At 38.4% G+C, this 22,513-nt stretch overlaps 1 protein-coding gene across 1 annotated transcript in view; it reads left to right on the forward strand.

Annotated features, from left to right (window-relative positions):
- stx8 (syntaxin 8) overlaps positions 1-22,513 on the forward strand; it is a 43,777-nt gene that overhangs the window by 1,657 nt on the left and 19,607 nt on the right. Inside the window, exons 4-6 of the mRNA XM_031728063.2 lie at positions 171-281; positions 3,894-4,027; positions 4,873-4,965. Coding sequence (XP_031583923.1) covers positions 171-281; positions 3,894-4,027; positions 4,873-4,965 — 338 coding nt within the window. The remainder of the gene's footprint in view (positions 1-170; positions 282-3,893; positions 4,028-4,872; positions 4,966-22,513) is intronic.

The following is a 22,513-nucleotide window of genomic DNA, read 5'->3' on the forward strand; positions in this document are numbered from 1 at the left end:
CCGCTTTGCTTACATTGGCAGAGGTGTTCCAGTAGGGGGCATTAGAGTGTTTAGAAAGTGACCTTACTAATGCAACATGCTTAAGTTTTAGAAACACAAGTTGTCCCTGCTTATCAAAAGTGGTTAAAGCATTGTGAATGTTTTGTGTGACCTTATCATGGCCTCATCAGAATGCAGTCCGAAGCTGACAGAAGGCAGAACCTCATTGATGACCTGCTAACCAGAGAGAAGCAGCTAAATGCAACTTTCAAGGGCGATATTACAGAGTCTGAACCCTCCAGGTAACATTAGGCATGTTAGGTTATTATAAATGGGATAAAGTGTTAAGAAAAGGAATATGTGCAAATATCACTAATCACAGATTGTCCCACTTTCAAAGATTTCATTTTATCTTAACATATTTTGATCACAGTAGTGCTTGACGTAGTAGTTTCTTTACTTCTACACCCACTTTGGAATATTTGCTCACCGTTAATTTCTGTCACTTCTCGGTCAGTGTCAGGAGAAGCAAACCAAGCATCACTGATTGATGAGCATCCTGCTCAGATCACACTGCCTTTCATTTTGTAACTTGTCCTCTTTGAGAATTTTTTTTAGTACAATTTCCACCTCTGGTTGCCCCAATTAAAAATAATGAATCCTCATTCTCTTGTCTGTGTTCTTGACCTGAGAGGTCACAGGCCCTAGTCTCTGCTTTGATGATATGTCACCGGTCACTAACTTTCAGCGAGTCTTTGTACATCCTGTATGACCTCCCCTGGTGCTGTCACTCGGAGGGAAGTCTGTGTGCCTACCATTTTGACAGGGCGCTTAACTTCATAGCTAATTCTTTTTCATTAATGGATTTGCTTGCTTTGCACTGTTGATTACACATTTGGCACGTACTCACGCACAAATGATGAAGATAGAAAGAGCAAGTTTATTACTAGCAATTGAGCATAGTGTACTCTATACTGTATACTTACACAGTGTATTCTGCTAGTTAAGGAAAGAGCCAGATACCACCACTGTATATAAAAGATATACATGGATGTCATGGATTCCATATTTTAAATTCCCAATGATATTTTGGCCATTGCTATTTAGCAAGCTACAGCTGTATGGCGCCATTGCACAAATCTGTCACATATACCTGTCAGATACTTCTGTGAGGTGCTGCCTTTGAGAGTCTCCACAGAGATCATTTGCCTCCATCTCACTCTATCACTATCATTCTCTTCTGTCTCACCAACTGTTTGTATGTCCTCCTTCAGCATCCATGTACCTCCTCTTAGGCCTTCCTCTCTTACCCCTGCCTAGCAGCTCCATCTTCAACATCCTTTGTCTAGTATATCCACTGTCACTTTTCTGCACATGTCCAAACCATTCTCTTACCTTCATCCTCTTGCTTTCCTTCTCTCTCGCTGTCTCCTAATATGCCCTCCCCCTTTACTCTTCCTAGGAAATGCACTAATAATATACTAAAATTACATTCACCAAAATTTTAATAGAAACTTATTGGATGGGCTATATAATACAGCAATTCATATCATTTGGCAGATAATTGTAATAACAGTTCTGCAAAAAGCACAGGCACAGTTCAGGGGTAAGAGCTCAGTGACAAAAATTATCTGAGCCAAGGCCAAAGTGACTACAGCTGCCCGTGTTGGCATATCTGCCTGTTAAGGAAGCTACCAAAAAAAGTTAATTCACTGTATGGATGTTGTGAAGGGGAAAATGGGATGCAGCGATGAAAATGATTTGTACCAGGCTTTAAGTATGTATATTTCATTGCTGAAGTTGGGCCACCTAACATGGGAGTCACAGGGGATTGAATCATTTTGTGAGACTGCCTCATCTTGTGGTTTTAAGGAACCACTGTTTTACAACACTGTAGGCTGACAGTGCTGTGAGGCAGACGTGATAACTAGCAAATCTTTAGGTAGAGTCATTACTTTGTGTAAGATTTAAACTGGTGTGGGCCAGGTGATATTTACTTTAACAGGAAGATATGATGTTATGTTGTTAACTTTCCCTGGCTTCTCATGGCTGTTTTTTAGTTGCATCCCTGTGGATGCTCAGCATTCTTGGTACAGCACACTTTATTGTGGTGGTAGATTTATTTATTTTTTGACAAGTAGCTAAAATACCAACATATGAGAACAAAGTTTCTCAGTTTCATCAGCTCAATAGACTTTAGAGAACTCGTGTGCTGATGGCTTGATGGAACTGCCTTTCTCTGATATCTTTCACAAGCTTTGGTTTTGTGATTGATCTGCTTCGCGGTGCATTGCACTGGCTTTCATCTTTTTACTGACCACACACCCAATTACATAAAAGGCTCTGAAAAGAAAAAAAACTCAAATGAGATTTGCTAGTAAATTAGCTCGGCAAACTGTAATCATGTGGTCATATGGCTTTTGGTTTGCTCAATGAGACCTAAATTTAATAGTGATATGTGGTGGGTAATTTGGATTTGTGGGTAGGATCCATTCCCACTGTGTGGTCTCTGAGGACAGAATGTGGGAAGGAGTAGATTTGGACATGCCTGGATAATCTAAGCTGATTTTTTAAACTCTTTTTTTTTGTGTGAGAACTTTGGATAGAAAAAAAAAATAGGACAACATTGTCGAAGGGAAACTTTAATCCATTCCCCAAACAATATATTCCAAGCATCTCCATTTCAGACTAAGAAGGCGGCTATTTTGAAGCCTGAGTTAACCCTGCTGGCCCTTGGACCCATCTTTCCACTGTTATGCCCTAACCTTTCCATTGTATTTTATTGCAGTGGAAATAGTTGGAAGTAGTTAAATCTCACCTGTCTAAGTCACTCAGTCATTAATGGGAATGTTCGGGCTTCTGCAGTGGCAGTCTGTGTTTTGTGGGTACCAAGAGATCCACTTGACTGATTCTGGCGCTCCCTGCTGACTAGTTAATTGGATTTTCACACAAAAGACACTTCCATGGAGGAAGTGGAAGCCTGGCACATAGTCTCAGAGTAATCAAACCTGTTGGAGAGATTAGACTAAATGCCTTGTCTCACCCTCTTCTCAGATGGTATCAGCCTCCGCCTGCCTGCATTGTGAATAGCCTTAATAGCACTTTAGTGGCTACTTCAGAGGTGACTTGAAGCAGTCAGCAGACTGTGAATGGGGGTATGATAAAAGTAGTGTTCTGTGTTACTTGTGCAAAAAAAGTCAAGCTGTTTTCATCTGGTTTTGAAAGGTTGATAAAACAGCAAATACTTAAAATTAAGTGCAGTCGAGTTATCAGTTTCTGTCTTGATTTCTGGTAAAGCTGTATGTGGTTCAGGTCCTTTATGTTGGGTTTGACCAACAGACAGCGCTGAGGAGACGCAATTAAAACCAGCCTTACTCACAGACCCTGAACCCATCACCGCATGACAGTCACAACTGGTGGGGGTCGGAAACACAGCTTTAAGCTATTAGGAGGAGAATAGGTTTCAAACCACACAGGGTTGTTTAGCGCAGCACATTATAGTGTAAAGAGCTTTCTTGTATGTCACGTTGTCAGAGCAAAACCTCTGCAGTCCATAGTTCTGTGACAGATTAACATGCACTGTTTACATACTGCATGAGCTGAGCTATTTTCAATCATTAAAAGACAAGTAAATAAACAGTGTTTTTCTGTGATCTGTGGGGGTGTCATAGATCCTAGAAAAAGCATAGAATTGATTGATTTTTCCTGGTATAGGTAATTGCTGTAATAGTACAGATGTGCATTTTACTTTCATAGTTTAACTGCTGCTTGTGCTTTGTTTGGAAAGTATCAATAATTTAATTTCCAAAGCAAATTTTTAGTTTTCATTATGGACCTCTTTTTTTACTATTTAGGTATGTTTTGTTTTGAAAGAATGCTGGGAAACTAAGAATTGTTATGATTATATGTCACAGGTCCACATTGATGGCTGGAGGAGCAGGAGCCAGTGGAGGCACTTCAGCCAACCCTTGGCTGATCAACGAATCGGAGGAGACCAAGGGGCTGACCTTCGGAGAGATTAAACAGCAGCAACAACGAGTCATTGAGGGTAACTACATGACTGTTCAAGAATAATTAAAAGTATAGTAAACATGTAGCATTTATACAGTATCCTATATTATTTTCCTTAGTAAACATAAGAAGATAACAGTAAAGTGCATAAAGTGTTGGTGGAAGCAGCAAAATAAATAGATAACAAGAAAGTCCCAGGCACTACCATATGTGTATTAAACCTTTACTGACCGAACAAAGTTAAAACGGCATCATCATAATTCACACCACGAAGAAATATCGTGAACTCACCACCATTTTTTTTTCTGTCTCTTGGCTCTGACATGACTCGAACACCCAGACATTAGTTCACCTGATTCCATATGACACTTCATTGCAATGTCTCCATTATGGCTCTGGTTATTGTCATTTTGGGATCAGAGATTCCTGTTAAGACAGTGAAACCAAACCACATGGAGGTTTTGTGTCCCACGTGGGATTTCTGGTGGAGTTGGGTAATGGCAAGCCCATGAACTTGTGGTTAAAAAAAAATTCCTGTGGTAAAGAGTGTGTCAAACTTAGAAACCTGCAGAGGCTAAATCTCTTCTCTTCTCTTCTCTTCTCTTCTCTTCTCTTCTCTTCTCTTCTCTTCTCTTCTCTTCTCTTCTCTTCTCTTCTCTTCTCTTCTCGTCATATATATGTCTATAAGAAATATTTATGACATATATATGTCACCACTACTACATTTGTCTGAGTTTTTTTTGTGTACCATTCATCACATTGATTTCATTTTGCCTTGTTTTGCAGTCATGGTAAATGACAATACATAAAATCAGTTGATTCATTCTTTGTCTCATCGTCAAGCTTGTAACAGTCTTTGTTTTCTTTCCGCTCTCATCTCAGCTCAGGATGCAGGCTTGGATGCACTAGCAGCTGTCATCAGCCGACAGAAGATAATGGGCCAGGAGATTGGAAATGAACTGGATGAACAGAATGGTAAGGTTTTATGCGCATGTGTGTGTCTGTACATATTCATCAAATTCCAGACACATTACACAACACAGTGTGAAAGCAGTCAGCCATACCTCTGTTCTGCAATGGAACTACTTGCCTCATAGACATTAATATTCCCCCACACCACCACATAACTAACAGTGCCCAGCACACACCTACTATTATCAGAGCACCTGGCATCACATTTAGGTCCGCCCCAATGTCCTTTGTCATATATCTTAAAGAGAAATGTAACCCCTGTGCTAAGGCAGCTTAAATAAATAAAAAAAAAAAACAGATCTGCTCAGAACTAATGGTTCTTTTGAGTTATTCCTGGCAAAACATCGCTCCTCAATCCATAAATAGCTTCCATCACAGGCAGATGTGCTGTACAGAATTGAGCACATTGCTCCAGACCTTTTCTTTTTTTCACTTAGATGGGTGGTACTTGAGACACAAGATTTAAAGATGAACATCTATCAACTGGTAAACAATTAGATACTTTAATGCAACGCTCCCAGAACACTAGAGTGGATAATAGGCAACCTCCTGAGGGTGTTGCCTTACCGAGAGGAAGTACATCCATATCTTATCACTTTTTGTAAAAAAAATTTAACTGTGAGGGCTATCTCTTAATGTTTGCACTGACAGAAGGCACAGATGCATTAATCTGTCAGTTCCTCTAGTGAAAATCAGGGGAAAAAAGTAAGAGTCAATAAAAGAGGAAAGTAAATATTTTAACACACAGCAATAATAAAGGAGTGGTGAGGCTGAATGACGTTATGGCGAGGATTCTGTCACAGACATTTGAGTATAAGTGGGTAAACTTCAAACTGAAGGTTTCTCTCTCCGTGGTTAGCCAGCTTATCTTTAAAACACATAACATCAAAGTATCAGGAATTAGCAGTGACTATAAACTCTGGTGTTGTGTTTGCAGAGATCCAAAGGTGATAAAGCCTAAATCTGATATTAGGTATTTTTGACATTATAAAACAAATTTTCGTAGTGTGATACCAAGTTAAAGTAAAAAGAATGATTTTTTTTTTTCTTTTTGTTGACTGTCTGATTAACCTTATAGGACCTGCTCGTCTGGTGTTTTTTTTTTTCCTAGTACAGTTATGTGTTTCTGCTTTGATGACCAGCTTCCAGTTGGGAGTAGAAGGCGTTGTACTGTCCTGTAATATCCTGTCTGAGCAGTTGTGCCCAAACAAGTCTAGAGGTTGTATAACCGAATGATCTCTGCATGAAAACGTCCAACATTTCCTTCTGCTGTGAGGAAATAACAGATGTTTAACTGATGATGGTTGACAATGATCAGTGAAGGGAATAGAAAGAAAGGAAATGTGGATGCCTTTTGTCTGCTTTCCTGTTGTCATACTGAATCAGAGACAGAGTATTGCTCCAATTATCCAACTGGTGTGTTTATTGTGCCTTGAAAAGTTTTTTTCCAGGTGTTGCAAAGTTTTGTTTTTAAATATGAACCTGATTGGGCAATGGGGGAGTTGTAACTTAAATTGTATTTATTTAGTTTTATTTTAGCACTGGAAACAAAAACTTGTTTTTAGGCCTGACGTGATTCTTGAAAATAGATTTGCTGGTAGTTGAACTCCTCATTGCTGTAAAGGCCAAAAAATGTGACACCTGTGGGTAACGGACTCCATGTGTTGAAACCTGAACCAAATCTGAAGTAAATATGTAGAAACCTGCACTTGTTACTACTTTCTTCCCTCTCAAGACTGCTAATCAATATATTAGGTAGTAACCCACTGTATGTGTTGGTTATGGAAGCAGTTTGTGGTGCTTGAAGGAAACTGGCATCTGGGGACATGCGGGCTGCTGTTAAAGTGTATAAACATCATCTGATGGAGCGGTCTGAGCTTCTTACAGTTTCCTCGTTCTCAGTCCACATTTTACAGCCAGGCCTAAAGTTCTTTTAACTCGTTTACACCAGGTTATGATTTACAGCGCCTGCTCTTCCACAGTTTCTTTTTTTTAAATCTTCCTATGTTGCTTCCCCTGATTGTTCTTTTTCTGCCCTTTCAGTTGCATCTCACTCACTGTTGACAGCAGACTGTTATTGCATAACCTAAAAAAACTTAAAAAAGTGTTTCCCCTCACTCTCTTCCATTTTCTTGTCTTTTTTGCTCGTCTCTTGTCAGTAATATCTGTACCCCTTAGACTGGGGGGGTGAAAAGGATGAAAAGATGAAAAGGATGAATATGTTCTATATTTTGATGTAGAGTTTTTTAATTGCAAAAACACTTTAAATTTACCTAGTGACAATTTCTCTAGAACTGACATATGAAAATGATACAACGATGACTAAAACTGAATCTACTCTATCTTAGCAACACAACTGTAGATCTTTTGAGTACTTGCATTGAATGTAGCTGTATTCTTAAATGATATTATATTATATTATAATTTCTCCTGCTTAGATACAAACTGCATTTATATTTAAGCATAAAAGCTTTAATTATTTGATGCTCTTTGCCATCAAAAATGAAAAATACAGAAACATATTTCCTCTGTACAAAGGATTATTGCTCGAGGCAGTTTTCTTACTTGCATTAAACATCCAAATTGACAACATAAAAAGTCAGAAGAATGTTTTCTGAGAGGTAGAGGAAATGGATTTAAGTTTTAAAGTAGGAGAATGTTAAGACTTCTACTTGATCTTGACAGTTGGCGTGTAACCTCGGCGTCCGACTGTCTTTCCGTCTTGTGGGGTTCCTCTTCCCCCTGATCACTGTACTGTAGCAGTGTTTCCCTATAAATAGATTAAGCTCTTTGTAGTTTGGCTAGTCAAGTCTAGCTCATGACCAAAGTGCAGTGGAGGTTGCAGTCATTTCCTTTTGGGGAAACGATTCCGGGTGAGGTCAGCAATGAAGTTGACCCTTTTCAGAGGTTTTAAGATGAACCCAAAGCCCTCACCCCTTCAGTCTGATTGAATCAAAATGAACTGAAATGTAGAAATGAGCGAGCAGACCATTTATCTCACTTTTAGTCTTTGCTTTCATTTTAGCAAAAAACTAAAATGAGCAAACTGCACATTTTCCAACTTTTCTTTCCAATTGCAGTAAAACAAGAAATTCAATCCTTGTTGTTTATGTGGTACAATTAGTTAAATGGCATGTCATCATCAGTTTTTTCTTTTAATGTTTCTTATGTAATGTTGCCAAAGATTATTATGTTCTCATTTCCACAATAAATGTTGCCGAAAATAGTCCGACACCAACTAAAACAGCTCGCGTCAGCTGTAGTTTTCCTCACTACCAAGAAAGATCAACATTAATTTTGCTTTATTGGTGTTGATATTTCTCATATTGCGGCCTGGAGCGGTGACATCAGTCCATGTCAATGTCTTTTACTTATGAGTGACAGACAGTGGCAAGCTCACTAAATTAACTTCTTTTGAAAAGGGTGGCCAAAGTTTGAGGCTGTCTCGTTTGTTAGATTTTAAATTGCACATTTGAATTGGATTTGACTGGTGGTGAAATACTGCAGCAGTGAAATATGCCATGTATGGTAAAGGCCTGTTCTTTCAAATTTTGTATGTGTGCAGTATATGTAATTAAAAACCAGGAAATGTAAACGCATAGAGTGAAAGTTTTCTGCTTAGTTTTGGTCAGGAATTTTGTATTTAGCCTATGTTATTCAAATAAATGACTCATTTGATTTTTGCTGTGAGATTGTCAAACATACCAACACTGTCACTGAAACCTGCCATAAGTGTTGCCATAATATGGAATTGGTCTGATATCAGTCTGCGATCGGCAAGTTACATTTACATGCAACCTACCTACTTCTGGTAATACAGCAATTAACTGTGATAGATCAGTGAAAATCACGTGTTTTCCTGTCTAGATAGACATAAATTCACATTTGAATTTTACATTTGCACTTAGCAGCTTTCCTGTGAATACAACCAGCCGGCAGCCACCAGTTGTGCTTATTGATAAAGACTCATTCAGACTCATGGCAATATGTTGGAAATCTGTCTGCATTTCTAAATTAGATAGAAGTTATGCGTATGATTGGAGTCAGTCCAAGTCAGACTGCGACTGTTTGCAGAAAGGTTGCCTCCTGTCAGGTGAGATAAGCCCTCATGTTTCCAGTATTCACAAAGTATTTTAATTTATTTGATAAAATAATGATATCTGCTCTCCCTCTCCATGCTGTATTGATTTTTTTTCCACCACCCCCACTATGCTGTGCATCAAACTTGTGGCATGTTTTTGCGAGCATCTCTAGAGTCACTGCAGCCACTGATGTTGTAATGTTACCTACTGGCAACCACATGAGACTCATCAATCCCCTCTTCCTAACAGCACGGGTATCGATCGTTACGGGTGAACAACTGTGGAATTAAAGCACTTTGAAACTATTATTGGTTCTTTTTGATATCATTATTGTTATTATTGATATTTAATGGCCGCTGCAGTGGGTCAGTTTGTAACCTTTTGATGCATGTCGTCACCCAGACTGAAGTGTGCTAATTGCCAAGTGTCCACTACTCTTTTAGCTGTTTTTTAAAACAGATGGCAGTAGATGTAATTTTAGGCTGATTATTAAATCACTGATTTGATTCTGCTCTAGCAGAGCGTTTAAAGGGCCAATATGTGGAGGAATAATGACTTCCAAATAAACAGTAGATGGAGAGGAGAGAGGCACTCACTGCTGCAGAGTGACATCAGCAGCTACCCCAGAGAACGCAGACCTCTTGGTTGCTCCTACTTTTAGAAACAGCTCAGTGAGCAAATAAACTATACTAATGATGGCACTGGCAGAAAGTCTGTGTGGTTAGAGCTGTTGATTGATTTATTGTTTGTTTGATTCACTTGGTTTGAAAACGAGGCTGGTACTAGTGAGTAGTGTTTTCCAGACGAAATGGAAACGCGTAGAGTTAGCGATGTCCAGAAGAGTGTTGTCATCAAAGGAATGTCAAGCTTGCAATGAGCCGAAAAAGAGCATCATCTTATGTGACCACCAGATTGGCTGACTGGTGTGTGACTGTGAATTACTGAGAGCTACAGAGGATGAAGGGAAAATGTTCCACACTCTCATAATTTCATTTCTCATAAGAAAATGACAACTTTAAGCACATCGAGAAGGACTTTAAAGTGGTTTTTTAAACTTAATAGACGTACGTCTGATGGGAAAACAAAAGCCAGCCAAATGAAGATGCTCTGTCCAGTCTGACTTTTGGGCCATCAGAAATATGCCATAATCAATCACGAGTCCCTGTGTTCTTATTTCTCTATTTATCCATGTTGGTATCCATCTTTGTCTAAGGCCTTTTTGGTGTCTTATTGATAAAGTTGCGAAGGAGAGGGGGCTGACAGTGGCATGAGGGTCACCAATAGTGAATGATGAATAATCTAGTTTGGAACAGTAAAGAAATTAACATTTTGAGACACTAATGGAAAAACGTCTGAAGACATTCCATCAATCATGCTTTCTTTGTTCCCCCTCAGTGGACTAAGACCCTTTCTCTTATTTAGAAAAGCTTTCTTGACTTTTTTTGTGATTACACTGGCTTTTTTGTGTAGAATTTCTCGATGTTCCAGCAGTTCCACCATAAACAGTGATTGATCTAAATGTGATAGTCACTGGTAGTCCTTCTCACTCTGTGGTGGGTTGCATGAAAAAATCCATACATTAAAAGGTTGAATGTTTCCTTATGTGCTTTTCTGACACAGTGGCTCAGTGCCAGTAGGTTACTTTCTATCACACATACTTCTTCTTTGAAGCAATCCCTAACTGCAAAGTTTTCATATCTTTTACTGTTTATTAACATTGATTTCTTTCTGACTGGCTTGTTGCTTGAGTAAAGCATTTTAAAATTTTTAAGTACAGCAAAATATTGATGCTGGAAATTAACAAGATTTCCATGGCAATCAAGGGTATGAAAAACGTAGGAGTTTATAAGGAGATTTGACTCAAAAACAACCAAAAAAGGAATAGAATAAAATAATTTCCTACATCCTAACGTGTAGGAGGTTTTCACCCGTCTTTTTTTTTTTCCCCCAATGTGTTTTTTGCATTACAAGCAGCAGTCTTTGTTCACGATCTTGACTTTGATTTATCTCGATCCATCTGGAGCAAATGTGTGCTGGTGATAGATGTTTGCAAGAAAGGCCCCACATTAAAAAGCCAGTGGCAGGATTGCTCGTACTCCAGAAAGAAAAATGGTTTGTCAAAGTGGTAAAAGAGAGTCATGGTGGAGACACCCGGTAAAACTTTCGTGCTTGCTTTAGCCATCTCACCTGCCACTGTTAAGAAGGTTAGCCATTGCTCAGCAAATACTGAAATCACATCAAAAAGTTTCACACTAAAACAAAAACTTTTGTGAACATACAACTTCTGCAACCACATTGTGACAATTTTATGCATTAGGTATTTTTTTAAGCAATTTTTCCAGCCATCAAAAACAACAGGAAACACATTTGTATAAGCGTTTTACTTGTTCTTTGTTATTTAACAGCACCAATAATGCCAAAAGTCCAACATCAATGGAAAAACAAAGTATGAAATTGAAAGTGGTATTCTCTAGTGGCCAACTTATGATGAAGCCAGTTTTAAAGCAGTTTGTGCCTTTTTTATGCATCATGGTGACTCATTTTTAGTTTCTGTGTATCATAATGTAAGTGATATTGTAGTACATTGTATTGTAGAACCACCTAAACCACAGGTCTGTGGATCAAATGATCCTGACGTTGCATGTTTGTGGGTGCTGATGTTTCTTTTGAAAAAACTCTAAAATAAAATCTTTTTATGGTCTGTTCAGCTCAAGTATTGCCTCTTTGGCATTATGACTTTGTTAGTTCCTCTAATAAACTGTGTTGAAATCAGCTGCCTGTGTTTTAGAAACTGCACACAAAATCGGACAAAAATATATTATCAGAATATTCTGTGTGTATAACAAAGAGTAGAAAAACCTATAGTTATAGTATAAAGTACACCTCTGCTTTATTAAAGAAGCTTCTGTCTCACCGAAAATGAACGGCTATGGAAAAATACAAGTATATATCTGTAATGGACAGAATCTGCCAGCTGAGATATTAGCATGCGGCTAGTTATTCTTACTTCCAGCTTTGTAGTAACTTCATCATGTTAACTGGGGAGAGAGATTGATTTGACTCCTATGGGGACCTAATTTTGTTCTAGGCTCATTGTTTTGCTTTCTGGCTTTCATGTACATGCATGCTTAGATGCTTAGATGCACATTTAACAGACATGATGTGCACGTGGACAGGCACTCAAAGAAGCCCAGTATACAGTATGATGCAGTAGTGAGTTGTGGTCTATCATACTTAGCTCATTTTCAGACCCGGATCCCTTCCAGATGTCTACCAACAGGCCTGTATGGAGACTGGGCGAGGTTCCCTTCCACTCCCTAGCTAGTCCATCAATTCTCACAATATACATAGCCACCATACTGGCACTTGCAAGCTTTTTCACAAACTATTAATTGTGCATATTACCGAAAAAGAGTACGCTAATGAGGAAAGTGGGGGAAAAAATCCAGAAGGTATGATTTCAACAACCTTTCCCACCACTGTCTTAGAAGCAGATGAGACATCGTTGGAAACAAACACTCACTGGGCAAGGTGTCTTTGATGAATTTGGCTTTATTGCCAGTAATCTATCTTTGTGTGTTTTAGATAGTGTCTTATTCTGCACCTTCTTACTGCCATCTGTTATATTGGATTTCACAAATTTTACATATAACATTTCTGTAACCATTAAAATAACGGCTTTTAGACTAAGCCTTGACTCATCATAAACAGTTAATCTTCAAATGTTTTGACAGTTTTTGGTCAGCACGCTTACACTTAATATACAGCAATTGCTAATTTTTATGAGACTTATTGGAGCTTTTTTTTTTCGTTTCCCACACTCCCAGTATGACACACAACTGTCCAGACATTAATTCACTCATTCAGCTCAGAGTGATGAGGGATACAGCCTCAACCCATTGCTGCCTTTTTGAATTAGAAGAATTGAATTGAATTAGAAGATTGCCATGGGAGGGAGTCGTGCTTTTCAAAATCTATTTTTGTACCACATAAACACCTTAAACAAATCCTTTATTCAGCTATTACTACTTTACCGATTGGTGTTACTGTCTACAGTATTATTATACATTTAAATTTTATTTTATAGTAAACCTTATTTATTAGTAATCTTAGTGTGCAAATGTTCTATGCAAATATTTATTAAAAGCTGATAGTTTTTTTGTGATAACATAACAAGGAGGAGCTGTGAAGTATATATTTTGCATGAAGTTTGACTGTAAACTGATGTTTATATTTATTATTCGGGGGCAATCACATTAGCTGTAAAGCTGTTGGTGGTATTCATGGATGGGAACCTTTGCAATTTACAGCTGCCAGTTCCTTTGGCTCTGAGCAAAGGGTTCCCTGCCATTTAATGGTACCTTAGACGGACTCCGGCTTGGTCTGGCAGGTTCCTTTTGGCTAACGCAAGTGACAACGGGAACAAATCTCCTCCTCTGTTTATATAATTGCTAACCACTCTGGTTTGGAGGCTGCATTCAAAGGGCCGACTAGCAGAAAGCTGCCTTGCGCTTTCCTCAGCCTCAAGGAAGCATGGGTCATCCCACATAATGAGTGGAAGGACTTACTTTACTAAGTCTGCCTCAACCCACAGCCAGCACGTGGTTCCCATTTAAGCACAGGGGGAACATTGCACCTTCATCTTCTGGGCATTTTTATGTTTTAATGTGTGTGTGTGTGTGTGTGTGTGCGTGCATGAAAGTGCACATATATACATCTGTTCTTTAGCAGCCTGCCCTCAGAGTGTGTGTGTGTGTGTGTGTGTGTGTGTGTGTGTGTGTGTTTGTTTGAAAGTGTGAGTGCCTTGTCTAAGTGTGAGATCATTTTATTTGTGCCGAAGGTGTGCACCACATGTACAGCACATGTTGTCAAGTTGTGATTGGCACATAGGTCGTATTTATATCTGCATGAAGAGCTAAGAGACCACTGTCCAGTCAGAGACTGAGTCTGAGCTAGACGTTAATGCAAGACCTCACATGTAAGTTGGCGCAATCACAGACGGTGCGGTAGACAGCATGGTGGGCTAATCTTACAAATGTGCTGTGCCGCTAGTAAGGTAAAGCGATCTTATTGCTTCAGTGATTGAGTGGGCACATTTCAGAAGAGCAAAGGATTACAAATGACGGTTAGGAAAGAACCGGAAAGGACAGTATGACAGAAAGCAGTGATGAGAGCGACGATCAAAATGTGCGATACCGAGATGTGAAGAGGAATTACAGTGGCCTAATTTATCTCACTCATTAGGAAGTTGGTTAACATATTTTATTAAAGCTATTCCAAAGAAAGAAATGGACAAATGAAGAATCACAAGCAAATTAAAAAAATTGTACAGTGGAGGAAGTGGTTAAAATTAAAATAAGACAAAAAATAACAGATCAAGCAAGTAACAAGCACAGTAGCTCTTCTTTAAAATAAAATAAATAAAAAATCTTTGTAAACATCGATAACAAAGTGTTTTACATGAAATAATAGTCTTAACTGTGAACTATTAAGTGTTCTGAAATCTCACTGCTTATTTGTACTAAAGTATGTGCAAGATACGTGGCATGTTATGTCTACCAGTATTATTATTACGCTGGAGGGGCATTTGACAGGATCAGGCTTCAAGTGGGCCTTTAAGTGATGGCTATCAGGTAACCTTCAGAGTGATACATCACTGTTCCATTATAAATTGCAACAAGTCTTTAATCATCTGTTAAAAAAGTCTTCTGATCTGTTATCAGCCTCATCTGTTTCACTCTTGACTTAACCCCAGCCTGCAGTTTTGTCTTCAAGCTCCTATTGTGACACATCTGAGCCAAGCAGTACTTTAATGTTGCAGTGTGAATGGGCACACACTTTCCATACTAAGGAAGACCAACACACAGCGATGTTTCTCCTAGGTGGACAGCTTTGTGGGGGGCATGTTCAGTTAAGTTTTATTTGCATTTATTCATAAGTGACTGCAAAATGCAGTGAAGACTTTCACTGTACTGAAATGAAACAAGGCTACGTGAATTGTTTAAGTAAAGTGAATAAAATAGTTTGGTTTTGTTTATTTATATTTTTGCTCTTTGCTCCATGGCAATGGTAGAAACACTGTACAGATGTAGACTTGAATTAAATTACTTTGAAATTAAAAAGAAAAAAGGTTTATACTTGGTATTATGACAGTTACTGCATTAAGTATAATGAGTGTAAATAACAAATGTTTGTTGTATTATTTCTTCAGCAGTAGACTTGTGTAGCCCACACATGAATCCACTAGTGGGCAGTAGAGGCTGTGGCGGCACAGCAGCTGCAGGACTCAGTAAAACTGTGTGATTCCACCTACAAAGTGTAATTATTTAAACTTGTGTCCTTGTGTTGTGGGGGTGGAATGATCCAAGTTTAGGCAAGATGAAGAAGGAGTCATAGGATCTCTCACAGGTTTTGTTAATTTGTTTAAATCCTCTGAGGAGGGTTCTTCTTCTCCTTCAGTGATCAGCACCGCCTCCTTTTGACTCATCATCTGGAGGAACTCTGTAATTATGCGACAGCTGTAGGTGCAGCTGTTTAAATGCTTTCAGCATATACATGTAATACACTGTCATACTTAATAGGATCAGTATGATAATGACACATTTGTTAGTGTGTGTCATTGATTTATATGAGGGTAGAGTCCAGCTACTTGGGCTACAGTCACATGTTCGCCCTAATGTGTTTGTGTCACTGTGTATACATGTGGTTTTCTCACTGTTTAATTGTCTGCGCATCTAGCCGTGTTTTTAAGTGCAGCAAAGCATGTGGTATCGTTGCATCATGTTTTTGTGCCGGTTTCTTTGTACCCTCCATCATTCCTAGCTGCCCACAATTATGTGGGAGGCTGTTGAAATGGGAAGTTATTTCAGCCGCACTGGTGGCCAAACTTTCATTCTGGTTTTCATGAGTAGAGTGCAGTTACCCTAAATCCACCACAAACTTCAGCAGTTCATCTCTTCTGTCAGCCTAGCTTGCCAAATGTCCCTAACTCTGTCAGTTTCAAATTCAAATATATGTTTCTGGCATGACTGTGTTTCAGCGCAATATTTTGGATTGCTTTTTAAAGTTCATAAATAAAAATGACATAGAGGGAAAAAATAGTAGTGCCATGCTGAGAAAGCTGAGTAAACAAATGGAAAACAAATAATACTAAGATCAATGAAATGGTTTCATAAAAACAGCATTTATTGTTCTGTTTTGAGTCTCTGTAAAGTAATATATCTGTCCATCCCTTTTTTTGGCATAGTTTGTTTAAATATTTGTTTAAATGTTCAAACCTGCTCAGCTAAAACAAACAATTTGAAAATGTAACTTATTCAGATTATCCGGTTTCTGTTTTAAGTGCAGCAAGTCATTTGGAGTCAATATGATCGAATTTGGTTGGAAGTAAAAATGCGGTTTGACCTTCTTGTCTTATTTCTATAAAAACCACCTATTAGTATTTAAAGGTTTCAGAGAGGTTTCAGAGAGGCTTCAGAAATGCCGACTTGAACTCAAGAACCTTTTTGAAAGCCGCACAGACCAAGATCCAAAGTAAAGTCCAGATTTGATCCCAGCATCTCTGAGAATTTTCCAGGCTGAAAAACACCTCTGTGATGTTTCATGTTCCATGCCCCACTGATCCCTAGAAGATAAATACCTACTGGCCCCAAACTCTTCTCTGCAGGAAAACATCTGTATTAGGTATGATACAACTCTGTAATGCTCAGTGGTGCCTCTGAGAAGCACTGTAAATTAATTCTGCTCCTCTTTGAGACACGAATGCTTGTTGGAAGCATGTCACATACAGGAAGCTTGTGTGTCTCTCTCTAGCTGTGTGTCTGATTCTATGATGCTGATAGACCAAAATGTCTATACATGTGTATTTGTGTCAGTGTCTGAGCATGAGAGCATATGTGTCTTTATGCGTCAGAGTGCATTATGTGTGAAACAGGGTCTGGCTTGAAGATCAAAGTCCCTCCATAACTCCTCAGTCAGTCAGCCGGCCAGCGTATTGCCGGGAAGCTCCACTCACCACAGGGGATGATGAGTTATTGACTCAGATTATTTCAATTAAAACACAGTTGTTCCGTTATTGGGAAAGTCTCTAATCACTTAAAAAATAGCAATTGAGAAAGCTCATGCTCAGTTTTATTAGAATGCACGTATAAATGGTTTAGTTCCAGCAACAGTGAAAATGTGTGGGATTTCAGTGTGATTTCATTTTAAAGGAATAATTCTTCCTCCCAAGCCTACTTTTTTTGTTTTTTAACATTCTGACAACAAAAATATAAAATCTTGTAGTTTGTCAAAATCATATAACTGTTAAAAAAACTCTCTTGTTACAAATAACAGGAAGCAAATGCAGGATTTGAACATAAGATTTCACATTCTGTAATTGATTGTTAAAGGATCAGGCTGAAGGTAGAGAGCAGAAATCCAGGGGCAGTGGAGAGAATTTTGGGCAATTGGCACTGCAGCTGCAGTGGTGAAAGACCACAGCAAGCAGAGAGAGCTTTTGGTGGTTTGTGGATGGGCAAGGGAACAACAGAGACACAGTCAGCCTGGACATGATCCTGAAGTGTAAGAGAGAAAGTTCAGTAACAACAAACCCTGGAAGAAAATCACTAAAAGTGATTTTAGTGTAAGTCAGTTTAGTGTTTAAGTCAGTTTGTGTTTTTTACCACTGCGGTCAGAGTCTAAGTAAATTGAGTGCACACAGGTGAGCTGGTGGGAGGCAGGTAATCGAGCTAAGACAGGGGATGAGCAGAGTCAAGTGAAGGGAGACCCCACCTATGCCAGCAAGCACCTACACACCATAGACACAGAGAGAGAGACAGACAGGGGGCACCGAGAACACAGGGAATAGGAAACACAAGGAAACATTGGATAGACTTTTTACCATGGGCATAGTGTTTTTGCATTTAAAATTGCTGAAAAAGAAAAATATTTAATGAGGTTATGTCAAAGGAAATCGTGCATTAATTGTCTTTTTCTTTTACATGGCCATGTTTAATTTTTAATGTAGTCTTCTTAATGTTAATTTGACCAAAACAAAGAAGTGCACTAGATAACCTGATCTCTGTTCAAGAATCCAGTAGGTACTTCCCTGTTCTCGTGTCCTATGAAACTCATCCAATTAAGCTCATGATATTTCATTCTTTGCTATTTCCTTGTTTCTTAATATGCCACCCACTCCCGGGTGTCCTTGCTAATGAAGTGTGATGGTAGTGATGAAGTGTAACCGCGACTGGGTTGGAGGTGCCGTGCCAGTGACAGGGTGGTCCCTGCTTTATACTGCTGCTACTGATGGTGCTGGCACCCTCATGCTCATCACACACACATTGTTTGGTGGCACCTGGCCATAAGAGGGGTGATGATGGTGAAAAGCCTGGTAATAATCAAACTTCTTCTCAGTGCTGTTGGTCTTTGTAGAGCGCTTTAAGAGTTTTAGATCTTTTTTCATCAATTCTAAAAAGTCAGAGCAGATGACTTGTTGATGTAATAATTGTATGCAGTACACTGGCAACTTCAATTCATGTTCACTGTTCACTTTTCAGTGATGGCTGGCCATCATAACAGTTTAATTTAACAGGATAAAGAGCTGTTTGTAAAGTTTTTTTCATTCCTCGAAATTCAACACTTTTTTTGAGGCTTTGTTTGTGTTTTTTCTGTGGATAGTATCTTATTTGATTGTAATAAATGTTTATATTCTTTTGATGGCTCGTAACTATCTTGGAAAATGTGAGATCATAAAATGTTTTATAGTCACCACTTATCCAAGCTGACATCATTTTCTCTGCTGATGAGGTTTAGGTACTTTTGAGCCAGTACTATCAGTACCGTGCTCACTTTTTTTGTTTGTTTGTTTATATATACAGTGCTAATCATTTCCAGTAAAGGACCATGCTGTTTCCAAAGGCTTGATATTTTAATCATGCTGTGCTGCTGGAAAGACTGGTGCATTTACATAATGAAGTAGAGCTGGAGAAGAAACTGTAAAATTAACATTTAGAAATAAATAAGCTTTGGAATATAAACGAAGAAAAATGTGAAGGGAATATAAATATAAATATATAAAGACTGCATAAATATATATTTTGAAAATGAATTAATAAATGAACAGGAAAGTTGAGAAAAGCAAAAATAGGGGAATTGATACAAAGAAATACTGAAGCAAGTTAAAGTAGTTATATCAACGTGTATCTCAAAAAGTAGATTCCTGTATTTATTTTTAATAATAATGCATTTAATTTCTATAGTTCTCATTTTAATTATTTTTAGCACTTTATGTTCTCCGTAATGGAGCACTTCCATCTTTTAACTTTATTCTTATTTTCATCTTCACACCTGTAAATATCTTGCTTTATCCCCTTGTCAAAATCTGCCTACACACAGATGGACAAACATACTTATAAACACCTGCTGGTGTTTCAACACCACCTTTGTCGTAGTTTCACTGTCGCAGTTGGTGTTACTGTGAATGTGTTTTTCCCCAGTGACGCACACACACGCAAACACAGACTCACAAGATGAAAACGGTAACGGTCACATTGTTGTGGCTTGTAATGATACCAGCTCTGCTATCATGACTGTTAATTAATCTGAGATTAAGTTTGGAACATCCAAGAATAGGCAACTAGGATGGGCAAAATATTCAAATAAATATGGAAGGTATTTCCTGATCAACGTAACATAGCTGGCAAGAAGTTACACCTTCTATATGAGAGACAGAAGAGTGGGGAGGTTGGAGGTGGGGTAGATGATAGTAAGGTTGTAGTATGGTACAGTGTAGAGTAAAAATCGATATGCAGTTTATAAGACCGATACTGATATTTGGTGATTTAAAAAGCCAATATATTGGCAAAATGTTTTTGTTTTGTTTTGGCTTTTTGTTCGGGCACATGAAACATAAAAAGATTTCCATAACATTTGTTGTGTGTCTTTAAGTCCTTGCTGAGATAATCACACTGGAGTTTAAGAGTAATATTATTTTATTGTCACACGTCATGGTTTACCTGTTTGCTCTCTGCCCAACTCTGCTCGAATTTGTTTGTGGCATTTCAAACTTGCATGTTACCAACAGAGAAGTGGCACTGTGTAACATGAAGACTCCTAACCATGGTTAAATGGTGTTTCTCCCCTTCTGTACTTTTTAATTAAAATTTTAATGTGTCATCCATTATAAATGCAGATAGCAATATATTGGGAACTAACTAATATCAGTCGGGCTCTAGTACAGTGTGTGCCTTAGAGCTAGTTTATAGTTGCATATATATATATATATGTATAGTCCCGATCAAAAGTTGAAGACTACTTGAAAAATGGAAAAAAATCATATTTTGCATCGTTGGATTGTAACAAGGTTCCAAGTAGAGCTTCAACATGCAACGTTTTTTGAGCATGCAATTTATTGAAAACCACAATTGAAGACCACACCTCCCAAAAAAACCCGTAAACCTTCCCAAAACAGATATCTAATTTCCATACATGAACTTAGTAATGAGTAGCTCCATCATTATTGTTGATCACTTCAAAAATTCGTTGCGGCATGCTTGATGCAATTGTTTCCATGAGGTGAGTGGGAACATTTCTCCAAGTGGTGAAGACAGCCGCACGAAGAGCATCTACTCTCTGGAACTGTTGTTCATTTTTGTAAACTTCCCTTGCCATCCATCCCCAAAGATTCTCAATTGGATTTAGATCAGAGCAACACGCAGGATGATCCAAAAGAGTGATGTTACTCTCTCTTGCAAAGTCCAAACGGTCAGTTCTGTAGCATTCGTGGAGATGAGGCCCTTGAAGACATTTTTTGTTTTTGAAGCCTTCAGTCTCAGATGCCATTTCATGGTTGTGGGGCTGCAGTCGGCACCAGTAGCGGCCTTATTTGGGCCAAACATCGTCCAGTGTCTTGACGGACAGACAATTGGATTCTCCAGCTCGGTGCTGATGAAATTATTTTGGGTCTTCCACTTCGACTTTTTTGTTCCATAACCCTCAGGATCATTTAAGAAATTCCAAATAACTACTGCGTCCCACCTTAGCAGCAATGGCGCGCTGCGAGAGACCCTGCTTATGCAGTTCAACAACCCGACCACATTCAAAAAGTGAAAGTTTTTTTTGCCTTTGCCATCAGAACGTCATAATGGTTTTCTGTCAGGCCTTTTAGAAAACCACAATAAATCCATGCCTTTTAAAGACATGTGGTCCTAAACTTTTAATCAGCTGTAAAATAGCCTGTTAGAGTTTAAGCGTTATTTTCATGGTTAAAAAATGTTTTGTCGCACTCCCATTTCTTATTGTTGCACGTTGAAGCTCTTCTCAGAACCTTGTTAAGATCTGACCATACAAAATATGATTTTTTTCCATTTTTCAAATGGTCTTAAACTTTTGATTGGGACTGTATAATGCCTTCATATTGTATTTCTGATTGTCTAGTGGATTCCATGGCACAGAGCATTAACACAGTTTTGTGAGCACAGTGTTCAAGTATGGTGTTTCTAATAAACTGCTTGGTGAGTGTATATACAAGTATAATTTGAGGCTGAAAGAACTGTGGTAACGTTGCCAGTTTAATTTACGTAACATGCTTGAGACAGCAGCATAACAGATGTTTCTGTGGTGCTTTTTTTCCATATATGAGTCCAGGGCTGTTGGTTTATACTTCTTAAGAAACATGTCCTATGAAATTTACTGTATCCACATGCATATGCTTGTGCGGAATGGCTAGTAGATTATCTGGGGAAAACCCAGTGTTTGGTGGGAAAATTTTTTTTAAACCTTCACCTTTGTATTTAGTGTCTAACAAATATAAACCCAATGGTTAGTATCAACTAAAACTGAACTAATGGGCAGGTTTTTGAATTTCTGTGCTGTTCTTTGAAGTCTTTTTTTTTTTTCTTCCTAATTTTGAGTAAGTCATTCATCAGCTGGTTGTTCTTTTTGGTGTCTGTCATGTGCGGTGATTGATCTTTTGGTAAACGTAACAGGGTTAGAGAGGTGAAACTGTCTGTGGACACACAGCCGGTTTCGGTTTCAGGTTGGCACACAAATGTTTGGGATTAAAGCACGAAATGTGAAAGCATGTATTTAAAAGTATTACATGTTGTTGATCAGTGCTTTTCCAGCATATTGGTATATTTGCGTCATTTTATGCCAGTTTATGTAATTTATCAGTTCAGTACAAACATCCAGACTGCATAAAATAAAACGTATAAGATGAACATTTCAGGTTCATCATTTGTACAGCCACGTGTCTAATACTGTCTAGCTCTCCTTCGAGCCTGGGCTTGGTCTGGAGGAATGTTCAGATGGGTGGTATTAGTTAAAGTATCACTCTGATGAATGCCAGGACCCATGTTTTGCTAGTTTGAAGTTTGCAAAATAATAAGATGATATTTGACTTATCACTTGAGCCTTGTCAATATTTTATGCTCCTTTGTTGAAAGACTTGCAGTCAGAAATTCAAGGAACTGCAAATCTCTGATGTA

This window comes from Oreochromis aureus, linkage group 6, assembly GCF_013358895.1.
Source record: "Oreochromis aureus strain Israel breed Guangdong linkage group 6, ZZ_aureus, whole genome shotgun sequence".
In the NCBI taxonomy this organism is placed as follows: Eukaryota; Metazoa; Chordata; class Actinopteri; order Cichliformes; family Cichlidae; genus Oreochromis; species Oreochromis aureus.